Source organism: Notamacropus eugenii, chromosome 1 (assembly GCF_028372415.1).
Source record: "Notamacropus eugenii isolate mMacEug1 chromosome 1, mMacEug1.pri_v2, whole genome shotgun sequence".
NCBI classification, from domain to species: domain Eukaryota; kingdom Metazoa; phylum Chordata; class Mammalia; order Diprotodontia; family Macropodidae; genus Notamacropus; species Notamacropus eugenii.
In genome coordinates this window covers 450,886,827-450,912,004 of record NC_092872.1, presented here as the reverse complement: position 1 = coordinate 450,912,004, position 25,178 = coordinate 450,886,827, and the positions used below count along the sequence as shown (strand labels likewise).

The 25,178-nt window shown below is 36.7% G+C and overlaps 1 protein-coding gene across 7 annotated transcripts in view; it reads right to left on the bottom strand.

Annotated features, from left to right (window-relative positions):
* Nucleotides 1–25,178, bottom strand: part of GARNL3 (GTPase activating Rap/RanGAP domain like 3) — a 227,061-nt gene that overhangs the window by 71,527 nt on the left and 130,356 nt on the right. For 6 of the 7 annotated variants that reach the window (XR_011972116.1, XM_072631960.1, XM_072631962.1 and 3 more), the window contains 5 exons: nt 23,616–23,713; nt 22,461–22,545; nt 21,899–21,973; nt 19,544–19,655; nt 12,683–12,781 (listed from right to left, as the gene is read on the bottom strand). Coding sequence is in view for 6 of the 7 variants with exons in the window: in XM_072631960.1 (XP_072488061.1) it covers nt 12,683–12,781; nt 19,544–19,655; nt 21,899–21,973; nt 22,461–22,545; nt 23,616–23,713 (469 nt within the window). In the remaining variant the exon portion in view is untranslated. The remainder of the gene's footprint in view (nt 1–12,682; nt 12,782–19,543; nt 19,656–21,898; nt 21,974–22,460; nt 22,546–23,615; nt 23,714–25,178) is intronic. The other variant, XM_072631961.1, reaches the window with a different exon arrangement.

The window sequence follows — 25,178 nt, the reverse complement described above, 5'->3', positions numbered from 1 at the left end:
CTAGAATTCAATTACCCTGTGTTATAGTTATTTGTGAATATATCTTTTACTCCATTAGAGCATACACTTTTTGAAGACAAGACTTGTGTCATAACTATTTTGGCATCTCCAATTTCTATGACTGTGTCTTAGGCACTTAAGAGATGTGTTATGACCTGGGCAGAGGACAGTAAGACTGGCACCTCCTATGTTTTTGACATTATATTTCTGTTCAGTCTAAGATTACACTGCCTGTTTTGACTTCCAGGTAATATGATTCACTCTAATGAGCTTATAACTTACTAGACCCTCAGGCAGTTTTCGAATGAACTGCCATCTTGCTGTTTTCCCCATCCCATTCTTCTATCTAGCTGATTTTTTGAATCCAAGTACACACTGATGGCATTTATTTGTAGGTACTGAATGACTGGGAACGTACTTTCAACTATCACATTATACTTCTAACACACACTGAGGGACAGATGACAAAAGTGCTAGGCTTGAAGTCACAAAGAACTGTTTTCAAATCTTGCCTCTGATACATTAACTGTGTGACCAGAGTCACTGAAACTTCTTTGAATTAATTTCCTCAACTGAAAAATGGTGATAATACCTACAAAGAGTTGTTTTGGTTTTCAAATGAGACGGTTTTTATAAAGTGCTTCGCAAACTTTAATGTACTATCTATCTACATACATATGCATATACATATGCCAGGTAGCATTATTATTATTTTAAATATAATTGTATATTTTTTAAATAATATTTTGTACTCAGAAAAACACCTATGGCTTCAACCTAAGAAATACTAACAATTTAAACTCAGTCTTAACCTCTAATGTTAATTTTTCTAACATTTTACAAATCGCTAAACATATAAATGCATATGTATGTATATACATATATACACACACATACATACATATATCACACACACATACACACACATATACACACACATACAGACTGAGAGATTAATATTATCCCTAGTTTACAGATATGGAAACTAAGATAAGAAGAGACAATGGTCATTGAGATAATGTTATTTTAGAGCACCAAACTGTTTTCCTGAATAAATCAAATCTAGAAATTTTCTAGAATAAACCACACAAAGCTGTTTCTTTACCTTTTCTCTTTTTCATGATATCATAAGATTTAGAGCTAGAAAGGACCTCAGAGATCTTGTATAAATCATTTTATTTTAAAAATTTATTTTTTCAATGAGCAAAAATCTATTTTCTCTCCCTTCTACCTTTTCCAATCATTAAAAAAAAAGAGGAAAACAAAATGGTTGTAAAAAATGAGCATAGTCAAGCAAAAAAAAAATTTCCACAAAAATCTCTCTTATTCTGCACCCAGAGACCAAAATGTCTGTTAGGATGTAGGTAGCATGCTTCATCATTGGTCCTCTGGAATCAAGGTGGATCATTGTGCTGATCAGAATTCTTGAGCCTTTCAAAGTAGTCTTTATAATGTTAATGTTCTCCTGGTTCTGCTCACTTCACTCTCCATCAGTTCATATAAACCTTCTCAGGTTTCCTCTGAAACTGTTCCTTTCATTATTGCTTACAGCACAATAGTGTTCTATATTCACATACAATTCATGCAGCCATTCCCCAACTGATGAGTGGACCTTAATTTCCAGTTCTTTGCCACTTGAAAAAAAAGCTGCTACAAATGTTTTTGTAAATGAGCCCTGTTGCTCTTTCTTTGACTTCTTTCAGATATAGGCCTAGTGACAATAGCATGGGGTCAAAGGGTAATATGCACAGTTCAATGACTTTCTGGCATAGTTCTAAATTACTTTTCAGAATGGCTCGACCATTTTCAAAGTTCTACCAGCAGTACATCAATATGCCTATTTTTCCAAAGCCCCTTCAGCTGTTTCATCACTTTCCTTTTTCACTAAACTTTGTCAATTTGGTGGATGTGAGGTAGAACCTCAGAGTTGCTTTAATTTGCATTTCTCTAATTATCGGTAATTGGAACAATTTTAATGGGGCTAGAGATAGCTTAGATTTCTTTCTTTCTTTTCTTTTTTCTTAGAAAACTGGCTATTCATATCCTTTGACTACTTAACAACTGGGGAATGGCTCTTAGTTTTATAAATTTGAATCAGTTCCTAATATATCTTAGAAATGAGGTCCTTATCAGAGAAACTTCCTGCAAAAATTTTTCTCTGTTACCTTCTTCCCTTTTAATTTCAGCTGAACTGATTTTTGTTTTTTTTTGTGGAAAAACATTTATTTTATGTAATCAAAACTGTCCCTTTTGTCCTCTGTGATCCTTCTCCATCCCTAGTCTAGTGAGGAACTGGTTCTTTGTTTGTAGATCTGAAAGTAATTTCTTTCTTTATTCTCTAATTTGTTTATGATGTCACTCTCTGTGTCTGAGTCATGAATCCATTTGGAGCTACTCTTGGTATATGGTGCTAGATGTTAATATATACCCAATTTCTACCAGTGTTCTCTGGTTTTCTCAGCAGTGTTTTTTTGAATAGTAGGTCCCTGCCCCAGTTGTTTGGGGTGTTTGTGCTTATACAAATCTAAAAAAATATGTTTGTATGCTGCTCTATATTATGTACCTAATCTTTTCCACTGGTTTATCTCTCTATTTCTTAAGTAGTACCAAATCATTTTGATGTTTACTGCTTTGTAGTTTGAGATCTAGCACTGCTAGACCCTGTTTCTTTCTGCTTTTTTTCCTTATTTTCCTTGAATTCTTGATTTTTTTTTGTTTCTCCACGATGAATTTTACTAAATCTCCTTTATTTACAGAGGAGACCTTTCGCAAGGTCACTCATGCAATAAGCAGAAAGACTGGGATTAATTCTCAGTTTTTTCATTTCAAATCCAATGTTATATATCCCTCTCTTGGAACCTACACGGACAGTAGGATACTGATATCTGAGCAATTTGGTGATGTAGCCATATAAAACATTTCCATATTAGTCACGTAAAACAAAAAACTTGAACTATACTAGTGACAAAATATGTCCTTTAATATTTGGAATTCTAAATTCAATTGCCTAACTGAAAATTTAAAGTAGCAGAGGAGCGTAAACATAATAGAGATTGAATTGTGATCTTTAAATCTCACTAAAGAAGTAGTTATTTCCTTTATAAGTAATGATTAATTTCCAATTTAACTTCAGTTTTTAAAGGCAAAGATGACTCAAATTATATGAGAGCCTATGTGAAGTAATTATAAATAAAATGAGGAGGATGGTTTTCCTTTATGGCCCAAGGGTTTCAGTGACATGACATCCAAAAGAAGTAAAATATATATTTAACACAAACACATATAAATGTATATATAACACAGACAATTGTAAAGTATTCGACAAGATGTTATTTAGCTATATCATCCAATTAGTTAACAGAATTTTTAAGAAGTGGCTTCTAAATACCTATTTAAAAGCAGGTAATTAGAAAATCATTTAACCTCTTAGAGTCTTGGATTCCTTAACAAAGGAGGCAGATTTTATGTATATATATATATATATACACACACACACACACACACACACACACACACACAGATATACACACATACATAGTATACATGAATTTATATCATAAACACACATATATATTTATGCATTTTTTGATCCTTATTTGGGATTTTATAGGGAATAGAGCTACCAGTAAGGAAACTCCTTCAATTGATGTAGGGAAGCCACTGTTCTACAACATTTTAGTCTTAGAGAACTGTTTTAGGCACCCAGCAGTTACATGACTTGTTCAGGGTCACACAGCCAGCATGGGTCAGGGGCAGGACTCGGACTTAGTTCTATTCTGACTGAGGCCACCCTCTCTATATGGCCCTTTATTCACTGTCATCTGTCTCCTGATTCAATTTTAGGTTGCAATAACATAAGTCTAATGTACAGAAAAAAAGAGGTGATTTTCTGATAGTTTTCTGCTCTGGTTGGATCATTTTTGGAGTATTGCCTTCAATTTTAGGAAGGACACTGAGAAACTGGAATAAATCCAGAGATAGGGAGGGGACTAGAGAACATGCTTATGGGGATTGACTGAGGGAACTGGAAAGAAGAGAAAGTTTAAGGGAAAACATGATAGCTGACTTCAACTATTTGAAGAGTTGTTGCATGGAAGAAAAATTAAGAGTTGTTCTGCTTGGATGCAGGGGGAAAAATGAGAGAAATCTGATAATAGTCAAATTTTGGTTAGGTAAAAAGAAAAGCTTCTTAAGATTTGTTGTTGTTGTTTAGTTGTTTCAGATGGGTCTGACTCTTCATGATCCCTTTCTGGGTTTTCCTGGCAAAGATACTGCAGCAGTTTGCATTTCCTTCTCCAGATCATTTTACAGATGAAGAACTGAGGCAAACAGCCTTAAGTGACTTTCTCAGGGTCAAATGTCTGAGGCTGGGTTTGAACTACGGAAGAGGAGTCTTCCTGACTCCAGGACCAGCAGTCTGGTAACTGATGCCTCTCTTAGAAATCAGAGACATCTAAAACTAGAATGGACTGCCTCAGGATGTAGTAAGTATAATGGCAATTTAAGGTTAATGGTGAGTGGGGGGAAGAGTTAAAGATCTTCCCCTCCCATTAATAGGCCTCAGTACCTTTTATTAATTTCTACTGAAGCACTGGGTCAGAGGGTCCTGCCCTCCAGCTCTGAAAAGTGTATAAATACTCGGAGGTGAGGTTTTGTTTTGGGGCTTACTCATTGGAAGCATTTGTTTGGCCAGAGGACTCTGGGAAGCCACTAAGGAGTCCCTCAGCTTCGAAAACCCAGATGTTGGTATTTTCTTTCTGGTAAATATGTATGTATATAATGGTCAGACAGCTGGATCTGTCTGTTGATCTGTGATGTATGGATTGCTTATGGTCAGACAGCTGGAAGCCCTGCCTGTTGATCTTTATTTCCTCTGTTTGTATTTTCTCTGAAGTATAGGGTGCTGACTTTTCCCCTGAACTAAGTGAATGATATATGTGCTTGATTAAAGTGATTGTGGACCCCTCAAAAGTTGCTTTCCTTTTAGAAAAGCAAATCTAAGAACCTGTACAGCTGGTCCTCCTGTGTATGTCAGGGCCCTTGCTGTTACAGTGAGTTCCCAGCAACCCATCTCTTTAAGCAGAGGCTATAATGACCATCTGTTGGGGATACTGTCACGTGATTCCTTTCCATACTAGTTAAAATAAATGATCTCTTCCATTTCTAAGATTCTGTAGAAAGTCTCAAAATTTAACATCATATCTCATCTATTCTTCATGTGATTTGACCTTCCTTTGACATCCTTCTGCATCATAATGACTCATTTCTCTACCAAGTAGTACTCATTTTTTCTTATTTTCTTAAGCTATTTGTTTCCTTAGTTCCTCTGAAATATCCATAATCTCTTTAAGACACTTATAATTATGGTTTCTAAAGGAAAAGGTTGTATGCGAAATAGGTAAGAGAGAAGGTCTTGAGATGAATGAGAAGGAAAAATAACTGTGAAGGTGATTTCAAGGGTTTTGTAACTGTAAATAAGGACAGGGATTGAAATGGAGGTGGCAGAGCTTGAAAATGGAAGACTGAATAAGTTGAAGGAGAAAATCTTGAGCTGAATGAGAAGGGCTGGAGCTAAAACAAGGCTTTCCTATGAAGGAGGGCATGCTGGAGAAGAGAATCGATTTACAGAGAAGAACCTGAGGAGAAGAAAGAGTAGAAGAAAGTGAAAGACAGAGAGACAACAGAAAATTTGAGCAGACAGGGGAGAAGGAGGAGGAGAATGATTTATAGAGAGCAAGGTAATAAATTAGTGAGAAAGCAAAGGAATAAGGGAAAATTGTATTCTATGTGTGATTTACACCAATAGAGAGAAATTAGTTACTAGGGTAGAAATGATGGCAACCATGGGAGAAAGTAATCACTTTATCTGAGAATTTGTGACAGATGACAGAGAAATCAGAAATAATCTAGAGATGTCCCCTATATGCAAAAGTTTCAGTGAAAGGATAAGTAGGATCCCATAGACTAAATCTTTATAGCAGCCCAAGCAGGAAGGGAAAAGGCTTATAAAAATGAAAACTTAAAGATAACAAAGGAAAACAATTCTGAAGGAGATAGAGGGGAATTGTTAAAAAAGATGGATGTGTTTTCATAGGGAATTCATCAACCTGTAAAGAAGTTCGTAGCAAGGACAAATAACATACAAGTCTGGCCCCATCCTGTGTAAGTGATGGAGGGATGGGATCTGGACTCTCAAAAGGAAAAGCTCCTCAACTTTCCCACAAATTTCAGGAACTCAGTTCCTGTGTTCACCTGAGGCATCTAGTCCACCCTAGCCCATCTTGATTACTTAATTAGTCTACTTGCCACTCCTTAATCCCATTCAGATACTCCCAGTCTTTTTCTGTATAAAAGCACCAATCTTACCCCCATTAAATTGTGCAGATTTTTAGAATCTTGCTCATCTAATTGGTGTATAATAACACCTCACTACTCTGACAGAAAGAAGGCTTGAGTGGTCAAATTCTTTCGAGGAAGACCTGCTCTGTGCCCTTGCATTTTAGGGTTCCTAGCACCCCAAACTGCAACATAAGATGGTGTCATGAGTATAAAATTCAAATAACCTGAGGTTGGCATGAAAAGATAGGGATAACAGAAACATTTCTTTTAGCTATGCTGAGGAAAGAGGGGGATCAAAGAAGGGAGAGGACTGCTGTTTTGGGACAATGGGATCATGATAACTAAATGCAGACAGAAAACAGATGCTCAGTTCTTATTTTCCTTCTGTTTGCATTGCCAAAGAAGATAAACTTTGGACTGGAAAGGTCAGAGCAAATATGGTTGACAGGGAGTTAAAAACTAAGATAAAATAGACCCTTATTCAAACGTCCTTGTTTAAGTCATTTAGTCCAAATGAAACCCTTGGGTAACTAATCAAAATAACTGATATTCTGTTAGTGCTTCAAGGTTTGCTAAGTGACTTACATACACTATTTCACTTAAGCTTTACAGGAGTCATATGAGCCAGGTGCTATAGTTATTATCTTTCTAAGAACTGAATTTGAGCTCACAGGTTAATAATGCTAATTAAAAATGAGACATTTAAGAAGCCCTTTAAGATTTGCAAAGCATTTTATATACATCAGTTTCTTTGATCCACACAACAAAACAATCATCAGTGCGCTTTTTAATGGAGGCAATGGTTCTTGCTGAGGAACAGGCAGGAAGCAGTCCTGCTACAGAAAGAGCAAGAACAGTTTCCAAAGAAGTAGTACAAATGATTGATAACTATATGAAAAAGTGTTTTAAATTACTAATGATATGAGAAAGGCAAATTAAAGCAGTTTCAGTAAACTGATAACTATGGAAGTTGTTGAGGAAAAAGCAGATGATAAGGAAGTATAGGAATTGGATGTAGATAACTTCCAAATGTTTCTGCAGTGATGAATGTACCTATTCTTCTCCTTCTTGCCCTCTTTCCTGGCTTCCTTTATTTACTCCCTACTTTTCTAACTATCATTCTGACTAGCTCCTCTTTCTCCTCCTGCCTCCTAAGTGCTGGCATTTCTCCAACCTGCTGCCCTCTGTTCTGTTCTCTTTATTCCTACATGCTTGCTCTTGATGAAATACTCTTGGGCCATAGATTCAACTATCCTTTCTCTGCAGGCAACTCCCAAGTCTTAGCTCTAGATTCTCTCCTAGGTTCTAGGACTGCATTTCCAAATGGCTTCTCAAGATCCACACTTAAATATTTAAAAACCTAGCCTGTTTCTTTTAATGACATTATTCTCATCACCCAGACATAAATGCTTAGTGATCCATGAATACTGCCCACCATCAATGTCTTATAAGTTGCCAAGTTCTATTAATTCTTCGTTTTCCACATCACTTGCCCAGCACTAGAGAAAACATTAAGAGAAAATGAACCGGTCATTGTCCTTAGCTTCTGTCCTTCCAATTCTTTGAAGGAATGACTGCTACTTCATGGGTCTTGCTCTTGATTGCTTTGGCAACCAGTCCCCTGGGACATACATTACCTCTCTCTATTATCATTATTCATTTCTTCAATTGATGAATTCTCTGATTTCTTCTTTTAATTCTTTTTCAAGATCTATTGGAGTATCATGAATTGCCATATCTATTCTCAGATCCAGTAGCTATGTTTAAATATTACTTGCAATGTTGACAAAGGAGTCTGTATCATCTAATTTCCTTATTAACTAACCTTAAATTACCTCTTTGATTTTACTGGAAAGGACTTTAATTTATCCCCATTATACTTATAATACTCATTCTTGGTTTCAGATATATACTACTTACCATTGTCATCATTACTATCTGATATAGTGCTAGAAGAGGTAACAATAGCATAAGAAATTAAAGGAATTTTTAAGCAATGAAGAAAGAAAATTATCACTTTTTGCAGAAAAATTAAAAATTAATTGAAACAATAACTAGCAAAGCTGCGGGAAAATAAAAGAAATCATCAGCATTTCTGCATATTGGCTAAAACAAAAACAGAAGAGATAGGGAATGATAGAATATATAAAATACATTCATGGAGTCTACCAAGATACAAGGAACTATATATATGAATACAATTGCAAAATATTGTTTATAGAAATAAAGATAACTTGTTCATGTGTAGGTTGAATCAATATAATAAAAATAAAAAGCCTACCTACATTGATTTATTTATTCAGTGCCAAACCAATTAAACTACTACTACTAGTTCCATGTGGAGAAATAAAAGTTAGAGAACCTCAGGGGAATGGTGAAAAACAAAAAAGAAGGAAGAGGAGCTGGCATTAACAGATTTCAAATTATCTACCAGAAAACAGCAATCATCAAAATGATTTGGTCGTGGCTAAAAAGTAGGGAACCTGATCAGTGGGATAACGAGGTACACAACATATTGAAGTAAGTAAAGAATGATTCCAAAGAACTGATGATGAAAAATGCTACTCACATCCTGACACAGACAAGTGACAGATTCAGGGTACAGAAAGAGGCATGCGGTTTTTAGATATGTCCAATATGGGAATTTGTTTTGCTTGACTATGCATATTTTTACAAGGGTTTTCTTTTTCTTTTTTAAGTTTGTATATATGGGTGAAAATGGAGGGAGAATAAAATGTAACTACATAAAAACAAAAAACTTAAGTAGCTTTCCACTGTTAAATGAATTCAATTTAGACCTTTTAAACTGAAATTCACGGCCCTCTATGATCTGGCCCTATCCTTTCCAGCCTCATCTCCCGTTATTACTCTATACACATACTCTGGGGAAAATGAACTACTCAGTATTCCCTATACATGATTTACCTTTTCCTATCTCCGTGCCTTTGTTCCTGATATATCCTCCAGTTGGAACAGCTTCCTTTTTTATAAGATCATAGGCTCCTAAAGATCATATAATCAATCAATCTATTAAACACCTACTATGTGCTAGGCAATGTGTCAGGTGCCTGGGATTCAAAGAAAAAAATTAAAGAGTTCCTGCCTTTAAGGAGCTCACATTATGTATATAAATAAACATATATTAAAAATACAAGGTAATTTTTTTGGGGGTGGGAAGGGAACTAATAGCTGGGCTATTAATAAACTTAGGGCTGGAAGAAACTATAGGGGTCAATCCAATTCCTCAGTCTCTTTATGTCTGAGTCTACCCACCAGAATCCTTGCTCTGGGGTTATGTTGATTGGTGGTTGCTTTTCATCTCTGCCACCCTTCATGCCCTGGAGGACTTAACTTTTGTTCTCCCTTCCTTCCCAACTCTCCTCCCTTCTAGGGGTTTTAATGATAATTTAAATGGTAAGATCTTTCCCATTCATTAATAGGCCCATGTGACCTGCCTGGGTCACATGGAAGTTTGAGTCCATGAAGCCTGTGGTGGGAGGAGTTTGTTGAACAAATGGAACACAAAGAAGCAGAGCTAGAGTAGAGCTGAGAGGAAGTTAGTCATGAGAGTAGTCAGGGCTGGGAAGGACGCAGGCACACAAGCAGCTGGCTAGCATGAGTGAAAGAGCTTGTTTGTGATTTTGTTTTAGGGAGACTGCTTGTGATTTGTTTAATGGAGCTGGTTTGTAAGAAACCTGACAGGGGGAAGCTTAGGGATGGTATTGTCCTCTGCACTGTTACTGTGTATAGATTGTAATGAATTTGGCTTTCTGGTGTCTGAATAAATGTTTTGGTTCTGTCTTCCATGTAGGAAGTCTGCTGTATTTCACAATTCAGAATTGTGCCAGGATATTCATGGCTGCCATAGATGCTATGAATATTGCACTGGCGCTGCCCTGATTGCTGGTGCTATCTAAGGATCCCTGTCCCTGCCAGTTACTGCATTGTTTCTTTTACCTCTGCTTGTAGAAATGACATCCTTATACAGCACTAAGGCCTTGGCTGTGTTATAAACTATTAAGAAATGCTATTATGACAATCTCCTACTTTGAAGTGTTAGTCTCACGTGAATCAAAGTGAAAACAGTCTTCCTTGTTTAGAAGACAATAAATTTCAATACCCTGGAAGGCTTCTTCAATCACCAGCCTTCCTGAAAAAGGTATAGAAATTGATTAAATCTTCTATTCAAGTACTTTCTGGCTGTTCAGTCAGAAATGATATTTATTTACTCCAAACAGCAATATCTTTTGGTCTATACCGTTCTTATGAAAATACCTACATACAGTAGGCATGTAATAAATGTTTTTTGACTAATTGATAACATAGTAATTACTTATGTAGATCTTACTTATTTTTACTTGATTATAGGCTCCTTGAGGGCAGGGACTATATTGTTCTCTTTTTCTATCTCCCTTACTTCCCTTGTACCTAAAACTTGGTCCTGCAGAAGGAAGAAAGGAAAGAAAGAAGGAAGGATTCATTGTTAGAGACTGGAGTCCTTACTCAGAATATAGTTCTTTTTCTGGAACCATACTGCCTCCTTCTCAATGTAGAAAAATTTTTTTTAATTTTATTTAAAAATTTTTATTTTTAGTTCTGAATTCCCTCTCTTCCTCCTTCCCCTTTACCACCCATTGAGAAGGCAAGAACCACGATACATGTTTTATATGTATATAATATATACAATATATACATATTGTATAGCATATATAAACATATATGCATTTATAAAGTCATAGAAAATATATTCCCCATGTTAGCCATGTTGCAAAAGGAAAAAAAGCAAGAAAAATAAAGTGAAAGAAAATTTACTTCAATCTGTACTCAGAGCTCATCAGTTCTCCCTTTTGAGGTGGATAGCATTTTTCATCACAAATCCTTTGGAATTGTCTTGAATCACTGTATTGATCAGAGTAGCCAAGTCTTTCACAGTTGATCATCACCGCAATATTGTTGTCACTGTGTACAATGTTCTCCTAGTTCCACTCACTTCATTTCATATCAGTTCATTCCCAGGTTTTTCTGAAATCCCCTCATCATTTCTTACAGCACAACAGTATTTCATCACATTCATATACCCTAACTAGTTTCAGCCATTCCTCAGTTAATGGGTGTCCTCTCATTTTCACATCCTTGGTCATTATAACACCTGTTATAAATATTTTTGTACAAATGAGTCTTTTCCTTTTTCTTTGATCTTTCAGCAATATAGGAGCTGTATTGGTTGGACCAATTTACAACTCTAGCAACAGTGCATTACTGTCCCTATTTTTTCACATCCCCTCCAGCATTTATCATTTTCCTTTTCTGTCATTTTAGCTAATCTTCTGGTACCTCAGAATTGTTTTAATTTGCATTTGTCTAATCAACAGTGATTTAGAGAAATTTTAATCTGACTATAGAAAGCTTTGATTTCTTCATTTGAAAACTGCCTGTTCATATTTCTTTGAACATTTTATCAATTGGGGAATGGCCCTTATTTTTATAATGTTGGTTCAGTTCCCTATATATTTGGGAACTGATACCTTTGTCCAAAGAACTTGTTGTAAAATTTTCCTCCCAGTTTCCTGCTTTCCCTCTAATTTTGGGCAAATTAGTTTAGTTTGCGCAAAACCATTAATGTAATCAAAATTAGCCATTTTTACTTCTTGTGATCTTATGTCTTATTTGATCATGAACTCTTTTTTTATCCACATATCTGACAAGTAATTTTTTCCATGTTTCCCAATTTGCTTATCATATCTTTTATATCTAAATCATGTACTCATTTTGAGCTTATTTCTGTATACAGTATGATATGTTGGTTTAAGGATGGTGAAATTTAATTTCTTTCTTTGAATTTCACATAGATATGCCATTTCAATATGTATTGCTTCTTTACCTAAAACACTGGGGCTTGTGGAAGGAAGGGAGAGAGGAAGGAAGAAAGGAAGGAAGCAGTAAGGGAAAGAGGGAAGGAAGAGATGGAGAGGAAAGGAAGGAAGGAAAAGAAAGAAGGGAAAGAAAGGAAGGAGTGAGGGAAATAAGGAAGAATGTAAAGAAAGAAAGGAAGAAATAGAAGGAAAGAAGAAAGGAAGAAAGAAAAGAAGGAGAAAGAAAGGAAAGAGGAGAAAGGGAGGAAGGGAAAGAAGTAAAGAAAAGAGGGAGGGAGGGAGGAACGAAGAAAGGAAGGAAAAAAGATAAATTACACCAATAATTGATGTTTAGATAGCACTTGCATTTTAGGTCAGTATTCTCTACACTAAATGCTATTCCCAGACAGCAGGTATTAACTTTAACTTAAAACTTAGAAAAAGATCTGTTCCATTTTCCTATATAATAAAGAATCAATAAGGAATACTACCTTTGTCTGCTCTGGTAATTAGAAGGTCCAACGATTCAAGTACATGTATCTGCTTCACTTGCAGAGTTCTGTCAAATACTGGTACTATTGGCTGGCCATCTGAAAAAGAAAACAGTTCATTCAATCCTATATACATGGCTTAGGCTTGTTAAATACTCTATAATGTGCCTGCAGCTTATTTTAATGTTATTGTCTTTCTAGTTAAGGAAGGAGATGAGTTTCTCTTGCCAGAGTTTATTTTGGTTGGAAAGTCCATCTTGCCCCGAGGGGTCCATCAATGCACAGTGAACTACACTGGCAGCTAGACATGGGCAATGAATGTTTTCTCAAAGCTAATCAAAGAGAAAGTAATATCTGCCAAATCAAGAATTTAATTTTGATCCTCCTTATACCAAAGGTTTGAAAATGAAAAAAAAAGGCAAGGCAAGATGGTTCTTTTAGAATTTTCCTTTTTAAAAAAAAAATACAATATAATAAGATTTTGTGTAACCTCATTAATTGATTCTGTGAACACATGAGTTTAGATGAAATAATGTTATGGGGGTGGCAGTTAGTTTTATATGGAAATTAATGCTATGGGGGGCTCAAGTGCCAGCTCAGATCACCAGTTGTCCAGTTTAAGTCACATGTATTGGGCTGAATAACATTATAGTGGGATTGGTTATAATGTTTTAGTAACACTTTATTGGAAAGCCCTCTCTCCAATGTCTTATTACAAAATGGAGGTAGCTTTGAGTTCACAAAGGCACTGTCAATGGATTGCAAACTCTGTTAGGCACAACCAAACTGGAAAGATTTTAAGCATAAGCCAAGTGACATACTACTATATACAGACAATCCTAGGCAAATGTGGATAGGCTCATTACTAGAAGACTGGGCATTATTAGAAGCAATCTTTTGGCCACAGCAACTTATAAAACTGCTTACTAATGCAAGGAGGTACTAGGATCCACCTGGAGAAAGAGAACTCATATCAATAAAATCAAAGAATTTTAGAGTATTGTTTGTAAGAATTGTGAATCAACGTCGGCAGGGCAACATTTTTGTGGCGATATACCTATACTTGAAAATAAGTTGGTTTTTTTTAGAATTTTGACTTAGGATCATAGAGTTAGGGTTGGGATAGATCACAGAAGCCATCTAGTCCAAGCTCCTCATTTAATATATGAGGAAACTGAGGGTGGGGAGAGGAAGGGACTTTTATAAGGTTAATCAAAAAGGAGACAATGTATCAGGCTATACTGCATTAGTAAGGGGCAGAGACAGATTGGATACCTAGGTCTGCTCTTAATTTAGTACTCTTTCTATGATACCATACTGCCTCCCTCTCAAAGTGGTAACTATTTTTTCTCTCCTGCATTTCACATAGATGTACCATTCCAACATAGACTACTTTTGTACCTCAACTACTCTCTGTATGCGAATTCTAGATATTTCACTCTATCCAGAAACAATAAAACATTATTTTATTTTACAAAAAAAAAAAACCAACCAAACAAACCCCAACAACCAACAAACAAAAAAATTGAAAGAGCAGGAGAAACATCAATTAAAATGAACAAGTAACAGAAAAGACAAGTTAACAAAAATGTTTAGGAAGAATTTAGATTATGGCTGCCTTAAGGCCTGAATCTAATGAATGAAGTTTAGTATGGATAACTGAAAAGTCCTTCATTTGTATTTTTAAAAATAAGTCATTCAGTATGGGGAAATATGTATAGAGAGAAGTTTCTGAAAAAAGAGCTAGAGGTTTTCATCATCTGTAAGCTCAATGTAAATTAAGAGAATGACAAGAAACTTCTAAAACTAATGTTTTCTTTTTCTTTTGGTTGGGACTTGTTGATGGGGATCTCTGAGTCCTACCTTCTACCAGCCTTCTTCCAGTACTAAAAATGGTGATCTTAGAGAGTAGCCTGGAGCACTGAGAGGTTCAGAGACTGCCCAGAGTCACATTCCAAGGTGTTTTAATTGTCTCACATTTAGCTGGCATGTGTCAAAAGGCAGGATTTGAACCAGGTCTCCCTGACTTTAAGGCCAGCTCTGCCTCAAATGTGATCTCTGGATACGATGCTTTTATTAATGCAGTCTAGATCAGAAGAAGGACCTTAGTAAATCATATTTGGAATACTGTACTTAATTCTAAATGCTACAGTTTAGGAAGGATATTGACAAGGTGAGGTAGGTACAGAAGAGGGCAACCAGGATGAACAGATTTTGGGGTACATGAGAGCTACATTTTAAGTATTTGAAGGACTGTTCCATCACAGAGGCAGCAGCTATAGGGCCACAAATGGGAAATAGGAAGAGGCAGACTTTAGCACTATATTCTTAAACTGTGGGTCATGACCCCATATGGATTGCAACCCATAGTTTACTAAGTGCTAAAGGGATTTCAGTAGAAAAAGTTTAAGAAGACTTGGAGAGAACATCTTGAGATGTTCCCAAAGTAGAATGTACTGTTTGGGGAGAAGCAGACTAGATGATGACTTATCAGGGATGTTGCAGAGGGGACTTCTGCTCAGGTGCCGGTGTGCCTAAATAATGTCTGAATTCCCTTCCAACTCTGAGATTATATGATTCTTTGCCCATACTTATTGCACTCAGGATTTCCTTTACAGTATTTGCTGCTGTTCTAAGAGTCTATTAATTAGGTGTGTTCTCCATCAGTGCATAGAGGAGAGGAGGGATTATTAAATCAGTTTTATAAGGAAGAAAATTTGTCCTAACCTTAAGTGAGATCTAGAACAGTAGATCTAGAATGCTATAAATATTCTACATAGAAAGTTACTTTTTTGCCATCATATTTTCACTTTTCCTTATTATTTTTTCTGTTTCCTTCTTCTCTCCTTCCCTTTCTTTGAAGCTTCCTTTTCTTTCTTTCCTTTCTTCCTTTTCTCTCGCTCTTTCCCCACTACGTTCAAAATTTTCATTAAAAGACTGTTGTTTATTCCTACTTAGAAAAGTTACGAATATTTTTGAGAGAAAGACAGAGATGAAGCTGTTAGAATCATGAAAAATTCCTTCACCTTCTATTATCATATAATTTTAGAATGTTTATAGCAGTCTTATTGAGATCCAGTTTTAGACATGCTAGTAATCTTCTTAGTTTTGGTTAATCTCTGGACTTTTCTCAGTTAGAATTATTAGGTGAAATATTATGAAACTGATTGCAGTCTGCTTAGGGTCTCTACTTCTGCCAGTTTGCCCCTTTGCTGTCTGGCTAAACCTCTCACAAGATAAGGAATTTCTCAGAAATCTCTTGAGACACCTCCTCTGGAGCATCTTTTCTGAAAGAAAGGTGTCATTTCAGGATTCTATAGTACATTTCCTCTCTCACTAAAGCATTGTGTTACTGGCGTTCAGTTAATGTCATCTATTAACTGGCTTGGCTGAATCATCATGTCATTACTTGGTAGAAGATTTTAGTGTAAAAGGTATTGTGTTTCCATCTTTTGTATAATCATGGGGTAAATGAGAAAAAAGTCACTCTAAAGAAATGTTATATAACAATTTATATGGATCATGAGGTAACATTTTAATATTACAAAAAGCATGCATATACAGCAAGTGTGTATTCTATATTGAAAATCTTTTTTCATGTAGTTGAAAACTATATGGATAAATGGCTGAAAAATTTAAGTTTATAGGAAAATTGAACTGGGTTACCCCTGGTCATGTAGGATAATATCTTTCGGCAATCTATTTCACGAATACATAAATTAAAATATATTTCTCTGTTAAATAAGAAAAAGTAAGAATGGTTGTGTCATATTTAATCAGATTTCAGACTTCCTTGAAAGTAGTTTTTGCTACTCATGAACTACAAAATGATCTTGTGCAAAAATGGCTTTGTGGCACATAGAATATATCAAGTATATAAATCTGTTAATGAAACTGGTAGAAATGGGATAGTGAAATATGGAACTTGCTCAAAATAATATCAGTAGATTCATGGGCTGAAACAATTCTTATGATAAAGACAAGCAAAAAATGAAGGAATTATAAGACACTACAAGCTAAAAGCACATCATTAAGATTCATTCTGCTTTTTTGGTGCTGGATGTGAGAAAACAGGAAAGCATGACTTTGTAGCAGGCATGTGAGAGAGTAAGAATGCCTATATTTATGCTTTGGTCTATGCATTTAGACAACTCCTACTTAGCAAGGCCCTCTAAATCAGAAGAAAGTAATTTTTTCTTGGCAAATCATGATAATTTTTAGACTTGTAAGACACAAATTTCTAATTCCAGTTATATAATGAAGATATAAGAAACATCAAATGATATTTATGGGGATGTGAGGGTGGGTATGGAAGACAAATTTAATCTATATATCTGATCAGAAGAGAATTATTAAAGGTTTTCTTTGAACTGGATATAGGCTAAAACTTAAAAGCAATTCAAATACATGTACAAATATCTGATGTGAAGGAAACTAGGTGAAATTTACTAATACTTTTCTTTAGGAAAGTAGAGCAATATCATAAAGGAAATGAGCATTTCTGCCACTAGTTTAACATAAATCACTTGTGCTAGTGATTATTTTCAAGTTTATCTTAAGGGACATTTACAATCACCAATGAGGCTTCAGTTGATTTAATATTTTACATATAGGGTATAGCAGGCATAGTGCTGTGGCTGGAAATGAGGAGAACAGATCTAGTAGTTCTGTCTAGTACTCTGTCTAGTAGCAGACATAGCTCTGCTACTTACTAGTTATGATTCTAAACAGACTGTTTAATCTCACCGGATCTTCGGAGGGTGGGGCTCTACTCCTAGCTCCTAGCTCTTACTAGTTATGACCCTGGGCAGACTGTTTAATCTCCTTGGGCCTCAGTTTCCTCATCAGCAAAATGAAGAAATTAGAACATGATCCCGACAGTCTCCCATTCTAAAATTCTATGATTCTATTAATCTGAACAACAAAAAAAGAAATACAGGGATTTTTATTACTTTCTTCTAAATTAATCAGGATTGAAATATTGTGGTCACTGGATATTCTAAAATTAATGAAATGAAAATTCATAAATTCTCAGGAACTGAGCATTTGAAAACAGATATGCAACTAAAATACATACAAAAATTTAACCTATTTTACATAAAGATAGAACTAAATTAGTCCTCCTATAAAGCACCTTCATGTATTATAAATCATAGCCCTCACATACATGATAATGTACATAATACCCTATTATAACATAGAAATGAGTGTCTAGTGACACCTGCTGGACAAATTGAGGAACTACCAGAAAGTTACACAATACCTACTGAGTCAGTAAAGGGAAAGGAAGACAGATGTCTATTCAGGACTGTGACTGGGAAGTTACAGAGATCTTTGAGAAAGTTGCTCATTAGGAAGTTTTGGTCTGTTTTCCAAAGTTTTCTGAGTCAATAAATAAGCATTTGTTAAGCTCTACTATGTGCTGGGCACCTTGCTAAGCACTGGAGATGCAAAGAAAGGCCAAAGATTTTCCCTGGTCTGGAGGAGTTCACCATATAACGGGGGTCGAGACAACAAGAGGATGTACAAACTATATAGGATAAATGGGAGCTTGTGTGTCCTTCCTTCTCCAAGAGGATCATGACATCAAGATGATAACATGACTTGTAGTTGACTGATTTGAGGGAGGGAGGGCTGTGCAAGGTCACCAACCTCACTTTCTGTATATAAGCTCCCTCTTGCCTCCATGAAGGAGCTCAGATTCAATCCAGCTCTGATTCCGTCTAGCTGTGATTCTATCTGGGCTGCTTGTCAATACAAATGTCACAAATGATCAGGCTGTTTAAGAGTCAAGTGAATATGGCAGATCTTTAATAAACTGTTTTACTTTGGCTGAAAGAAGGCTTGAGTGCAATTCATTTGGCAGGACCTAAAGTGTTGGCACTTTGGGGTTCTGAGCACCCCAAACCTCAATATTGACCTCATCCATAGTACTTGGGGAAGCATTAGAAGACTGGAAATATTGACCTGGAGCTGGGTTAGACTTTGAAGGACTTCGAATGCCAAACGCAGAATTTTTTATGTAATCTTTCAACTGATAGGGAACGGCTGGAGTTTATTGAATATGGTGGGGTTGCTGTTGGTGGGTATGTGTGTGTCATATGACTGGGACTGAAGCTTCAGGAAAATCAGTTTGTTGGCTGATAAAACTTTCCCTTTCCTTTGATATTGTGAACTCTGTGCTACTGAGGGAAGTTAGAGAGTGGTTTTTCTAGGTTTCAGGGGGAGGGGGTGGTGGAGGATAATGAGTGGGAGGTAATGAGAGAAGTCAGAAGTCTTCCTACAGTGTACCTGGATCTTCCAAGTTGTGAGGGCCTCTGACACAAAGGTTACATATGCATTAGCTGGTGTTTTTTTTTAAACAACAACAGAGACATTTCAGCTGTGATTTCTTCATATTACTCTCAAAATAAAGCAATTTTAAATAAGAAAATGAGAATTTATAGAATTTCAAAACAAGTTAGACCTGAAAGTTAAATCCATAGTCATTTAGTCTATCTAATTTTACAGGTGAGGAAACTGAGGCCCAGAGAGGTTAAATGATTTACCCAAGGTCACACAGGTAGCAAAAAGCAGAGCCAAAATTCAAACTTAGGTCTCCTGACTCCAATTCCAGTGTTCTTTGTCTACTATTCCACTGGTTAAGTGATTTGCTCAAGATCACACAGTAAGGGACAGAGTAGAGACTTGAACTTTACCCTCTGACTTCAGGGCCAGAGTTCTTTCCACTATATTGCATTTAATTCTATGCTAACCTCACTATGGTACAGAGTAGTTTAATAGTCTAAAATGAATCACATTCATCACTGTCAGAAATTTTGACACAAATATAGACATTTATAGGAGCGACTACTCACTAACCATCTACTAGCAAGACGCCAGCATCTGTAGAGACCAGCAAGGCCTGGCCCCAGGAATCTGCGCATACAGCTTCATGAGGAAAATTACTGCAGAAACACTGGGACTCCCAAGGCTACGAGACAATACAAGCATTGAATAGTAAGTGCACCCAGAAAACCAAACCACGGCTTGTCAATGGAAATGTTCAGTACCATGGCTGAAACAGTAACACAGATGCCCTTATGGAACACTTCAAGATTGGAAAAGGATTGGGAATTTATTCATTTTCTTGAGGAGCAAAATCTCCTTCCAATCAATCCATTAGAAGAAATCTATTAACATGTTTCTGTGACTGTGAAATATGTTTTCCTATATTGCTGATATAACCCATTTTGCAAATTTCTTGGGGGAGTCCAAACATTACAGAAATTTACTACATGAGGTTATAGTTTCTCTTTCCCCTTGAAGTTGGATCAATTGATGGACATTTTCAGGGGGAGATGAAAAAATGCTTCACTTTCACTTCACCATGAAATGATACCCCACAGCTTTGTATTAAATGAGAGAGTGAACGTATAGTGCTTTGTGAACCTTAAAGCACCATATAAATGTTAGCTATTATTATTATTTGTGTAAAAAAAAGTCTGCCTCCTGTGTTGCTGATTCAGCAAAAATATCAAATCATACATCACACATGAGGTTGATTCCATTTAAATAAAACTGCTTCTTGAGCAACTTAACATTACAAAATCTAAAAGAGAAAATTAGCAATGCTTATAGGAAAAGGGCCCATGAAAATACCTATATTCCTTCAGATAGAATACCTGAACTGTGTACTGTTCTTAACTTGGACACTCAGTTTCATTTCAGACAGAAAGCACCATTTTTTATGTTGCCACTATACCTACCTTTTGTCTTGTATACGATAGGAGAGATAGGTCAAGCTATATCGTAGTTATTCAAAGGCCTTGACATTGTTAATGATATTTTTTTGCAGGGAGTAATTAACTTTCAAATTATATTATTTAGATTCTGAAGTGTCCAAACCCCAAAGGTCAAAGTAAATTTGAGATGACTTTGATTACCCCAGCCAAAATGTAATGCTGTACCTTTATTCTTTCTTTCATTGAACCACTGGTGTCTGAGAATGGTTTCCTGATGTGCATAAAAATATGGGGTGTGTGTGTGTGTGTGTGTGTGTGTGTGTGTGTGTGTGTGTGTGTGTATGTGTGTACTTTCATAGCAATAAAAATGAAGTGGCCACTGAGGGGCTACTGCATATTATCAGTAAGCCACAGTGTGGAGGTATTTTCAGAAAAATAAAGCAGTTATTTTCCCTATGTAAAGTCAGAGGCAATTGCCAAACATAAAAAAGAACCTCCTGCTTGGCGAGATGCCCTTTTGGGATTGGCCTTCTGATGACCGTAGGGATTGGATGGCAGAAGAAAGAAGCTGTAGAACTGCTCTCTAGTAAAGGCAGTGCCTGCTTCTAATGAAAGTTTAATTCATTTTTCATGACTAAGTTGTTATCAACTAGTAAAGGAGGATTTCAATGAGGCCATGAGGTAAAAACTCAGCTTCTTTATTTTTACTCCTTAGACCATCGTGCATCCTTAATACACAAGCTAAGACTTAGCTTCCTTTGGCCCAGTCCAAATATTGACAGTTTATGTGACTAGCTCACAAAATGAGGGCTCCCTAGGAACTTGACAACATGATTCTCTCAGCACTAACCCAAGTGCAGTTGTTTTGAGAGCTCGGTTATGCTTTAGCATCCAAAGGCACACGCAGATAAGAAGCAATTCAAACCAAAAGACTTTCCTGTGTTCATTAGAATCTGAAGTCTTGATGTAACAAGTAAAAGGAAGCCAGGAGAGGTTCTTAAGGATGGGAATGACTTAAAAAGAGTGTTCTCTTCATGCCAATAAACATTTATTGTTTTCCCTTTGTGAAAGTCCTAGTGTTAGGTACTAGGGATAGAAAGACAAATAAAACTTAATCCCAGCGTTCCAGAAATTGACAGTCTAACAGTGAAGATAAGACATGAATAAAAATAACTGTGCCACAATGCGGAGTGTGGTGAGTTTATAGAAGTCCAGAGTGCTTTAATAAACTCCATCTAGGCAGGCCACAGGAAGACCAGCTGGGACATATGAGAAAAGCATATGGGAGACCAGCAGCCAAATGTTGAAACAAACAGTCTGAATTGCCTCTGATAGTTCATTTGACCTCTAGGCAGTATGATTTCTGAACTATTTTTAATCGTGCATCAGGAACATCTTTATCTTCCACCCCAGCAAAAATGTCAATTCTCTGAATAATTTCAACGTACACAATGTACCCCTGCAGACTAGCATGAAAATATTATCAACTCACCTCTTTTTTACAGAGACCTGAAGTTGCCAAGCTAGTTGGAGCATCCCCTCTCACGATGGTTTTCAGTTTCAGTGCCTTAACAGGATAGATAGCTTGTTTAAGGTGTGTTCATGCTCAGTTTAGTGAGAGAAGGATAAACAGCTATAATCTGAACAGTGACAACAGCTGACATTTACATGGTGCTTTTCATTTCAACAAAGCATTTTATAGCCATCACATCATTTTAATTTTCCTAACAACTCTTTAAGGGAGATAGTGCAAACATTATAATTCCCATTTTACAGAAGAGGAAACTAAGGCTTAGCTAATTTGCCCAAGGTCATGAATCTGGTAAGTGATGGAGCCTGAACTCATCCTCCAAAGTCTTCCCACTGTGGCCTCCACAGCTCTTTCCACTATACTAAATTCATCCTAAGAAGATGAGTAATTTTAGGCTCAAGTATTCAAATGCCCTGTACTATATTCTCTTAGTGAATTTGGATAACACAGCTATTTTCTAGCAAATTTTAAGGTCACAATCTCTTTACAATGTATTATAACATAACTCAAATGTTTCAATTACCTTGCATTCATTAATACATTGGTGCTTCTTAATCCAACAAAACGTGTATAAGGTGTCCACTACCTGAAAGGCATTGTGCTCTGTGCTAAGGATATGAAGATGAAAAAAAGGTGGTCACTGTTCTCAAGAAGCATGCTACTGACCAGAGGATCTGCATGATAATTTTCAAATAATTATTAAAAAATTAGAGTGTGATAGAAGGAAAGGAGAAATATAGAGCTTGGTTTAGATCTGAGGGAAAGATTACTTTTAGCTGACAGAAACAAAAATGACCTCATGAATGGGATGGCATGTGAGCTGGACCTTGCAGGAAAAGAAGGGATTCAGTACTCAGGGATAGGAAGTCATCTCCCCCATGTCTGTGCAAATGCATAAAGGCAGGAGGTGGCAGGATGAACTATGGAAATAGTTAGCAGTCTAATTTGGTTGAAACTTAAGAGTATTACAGAAGTATGAAATCGGCCTGGGAAAGTGTGTTGGAGCCAGGCTGTCTATGAACTTGAATGTCAAGCACAGAAACATTCTATGAGCAACAGGCAGATGCTGAAGGTTTTTAAGCAGGGTATGACAGAGTTAGAACACATATCAAGATGATAATATGTTGAGAAGTTTTATGAAACATATCAATCAATAAACTGGTGGGGGAAGAGTCAAGAAGCAGGGAACTCATTAAACTGTGGATAGGAGGCTATTCTACCAGTTTATGTGAGAGATGATGAGGGCCTGATATAAGGTAGTTGAAGTGTGGAGAAGGTTGGGGTGGATACAAGAAATGGAAAGGAGGGAGGATTGATAGGACTTGATTCCTAACTGGATGTGGAAGATGAGGGAGAAAGGAGAGTAAAAAAGGACACTAAGGTTTTGAATCTGGGTGCCTAGGAGGATGGTGGCTCAAATAAAGCCAAGAAGCTGGGTGAGGGCCAAATTTTTGGGAGGAGGAAGAATTCAGTATTGAACATGTTAATCTGAGTCAGTCAGGTGAAGGTATTTACCAGGCAGCTCCAGATATGGGACTGGAGCTCTGGGGAGACGTTGGGAGGTGGACTGACCTCAGTGAAGCCAACTATATGTAAGATACTATGTTAGGTGCTTGGCTAAGCTAGGGATACAGAGACAGAAATAAAAAAAAGTAGTGTCTGGCCTCAAGAAGCTTACATTCTACTGGACTGTAGAGCTGTAGATTGGATTAGATATGTAGATTTAAGAATCACAGGTAGAGAGGTGATAACTGAATCCATGGGAGCCCATGAGATCTAAAAGTGAGAAAATAGAGAAGAAAAAAATGCTGAAGATTAAGGCTTAAGTGATCAATTAATCAACATTTATGAAATGCCTATTATGTACTAGGTACTAAAGATCTTACATTTTATTGGGGCAAATAATATATATACATACACATACAAATAAATAGAAAATGTATACAAAATGCATAAAAGGTAATTTGGAGGGGGATGTATTTGTAGCTAGGGGGTAGGGATCAGGAAAGCTCTCATATAGAAGGTAATGGCTGAACTGTGCTTTGAGGGATGCTAAGGGAATCTAAGCAGTGGAGGTGATGAAGGAGTGCATTCTAGGCATGGAGGACAGACTCATGGGAAGAGAGGGGGAATATGGGAGAACAGAAATGGACCATCCTGTGTAAGGAATACGAAAAAAGTCCAATTTGGTTGGGCCATAGAGTGTGAAGGTAAGTACTGTGTAATAAGTCTGCAAAGGTCAACCAAAACTAGACCAGGAATGCTAAACAGAGGAGTTTATATTTTATACTAGAAGAAAGAGGGAATCATACGAACTTTCTGAGCAAGGAATTAACATATTTAGACTTACACTTTAGGACTGTCACTTTGGCAGCAGAGTGGAGGATGGATTGGAGATGGGGGAGAGAGGTGGGGACACTAATTAAGAAGTTATATCAATAGGCTAAAGATGAGGGTGTGAAATAGACAGGCAGCCATGTGAGTGGAGGTAAGGGGACAGAAGCAAGAGATACTGTGTAGACAGAAGACTTTATGCTTGATTGGAAATGGGGAAGTCAAGGATGACCGAAGTTGTGAACATAAGTCACTAGAAGGATTGTGGGGCTTTGGACAAAAAAAAAAGGAAGTTAGGAAGAGGGGTGAATTTGGTGTTGAAAGATAATGAATTCCATTTTGAATGCATTGTGTTGGAGATGTCTATAGGGCATCCTGTTTGAAATGTTTAAAACTCATCTGGTAATATGGGGCTAGAGTGAAGGAGAGAGAAAGGCTATTTATATAGATCTGGGAGTCATCTGCACAGAGATAATTGAATACGTGGGAGCTTATGAGATCATTGAGTGTAGAGAGGAAAAAAGAGGAGGCCCAGGACAGAGCCTTAGAGGTATACTCATGAACCAGTTCAGCAAAGGAAGGAAGAGTCAGGTAGATAGGTAGGAGGTAAATCAGGAAAAGCAGAATCAACAAGGTCTAGGAAGAAAGAATGTCAAGAAGGAAGGAGTAGCCAACAATGTCAAATGCTACAGCAAGACCAAGGAGAATAAAAACTGAGAAAACGCTATTGGATTTGGCAGCTCAGAGGCCAATGACTACCTTGGAGACAGCAGTGTCAGCGAAGTTTTAGGAATGGAAATCAGACTGAGGGATTGAAGTATGAATGGGTAGTGAGGAAATATAAGCAGTAAATGTGTACTAAGGCTTTTTGTTTTTTAGTTTAGAAGTGAAAGAGGGAAGAGATATA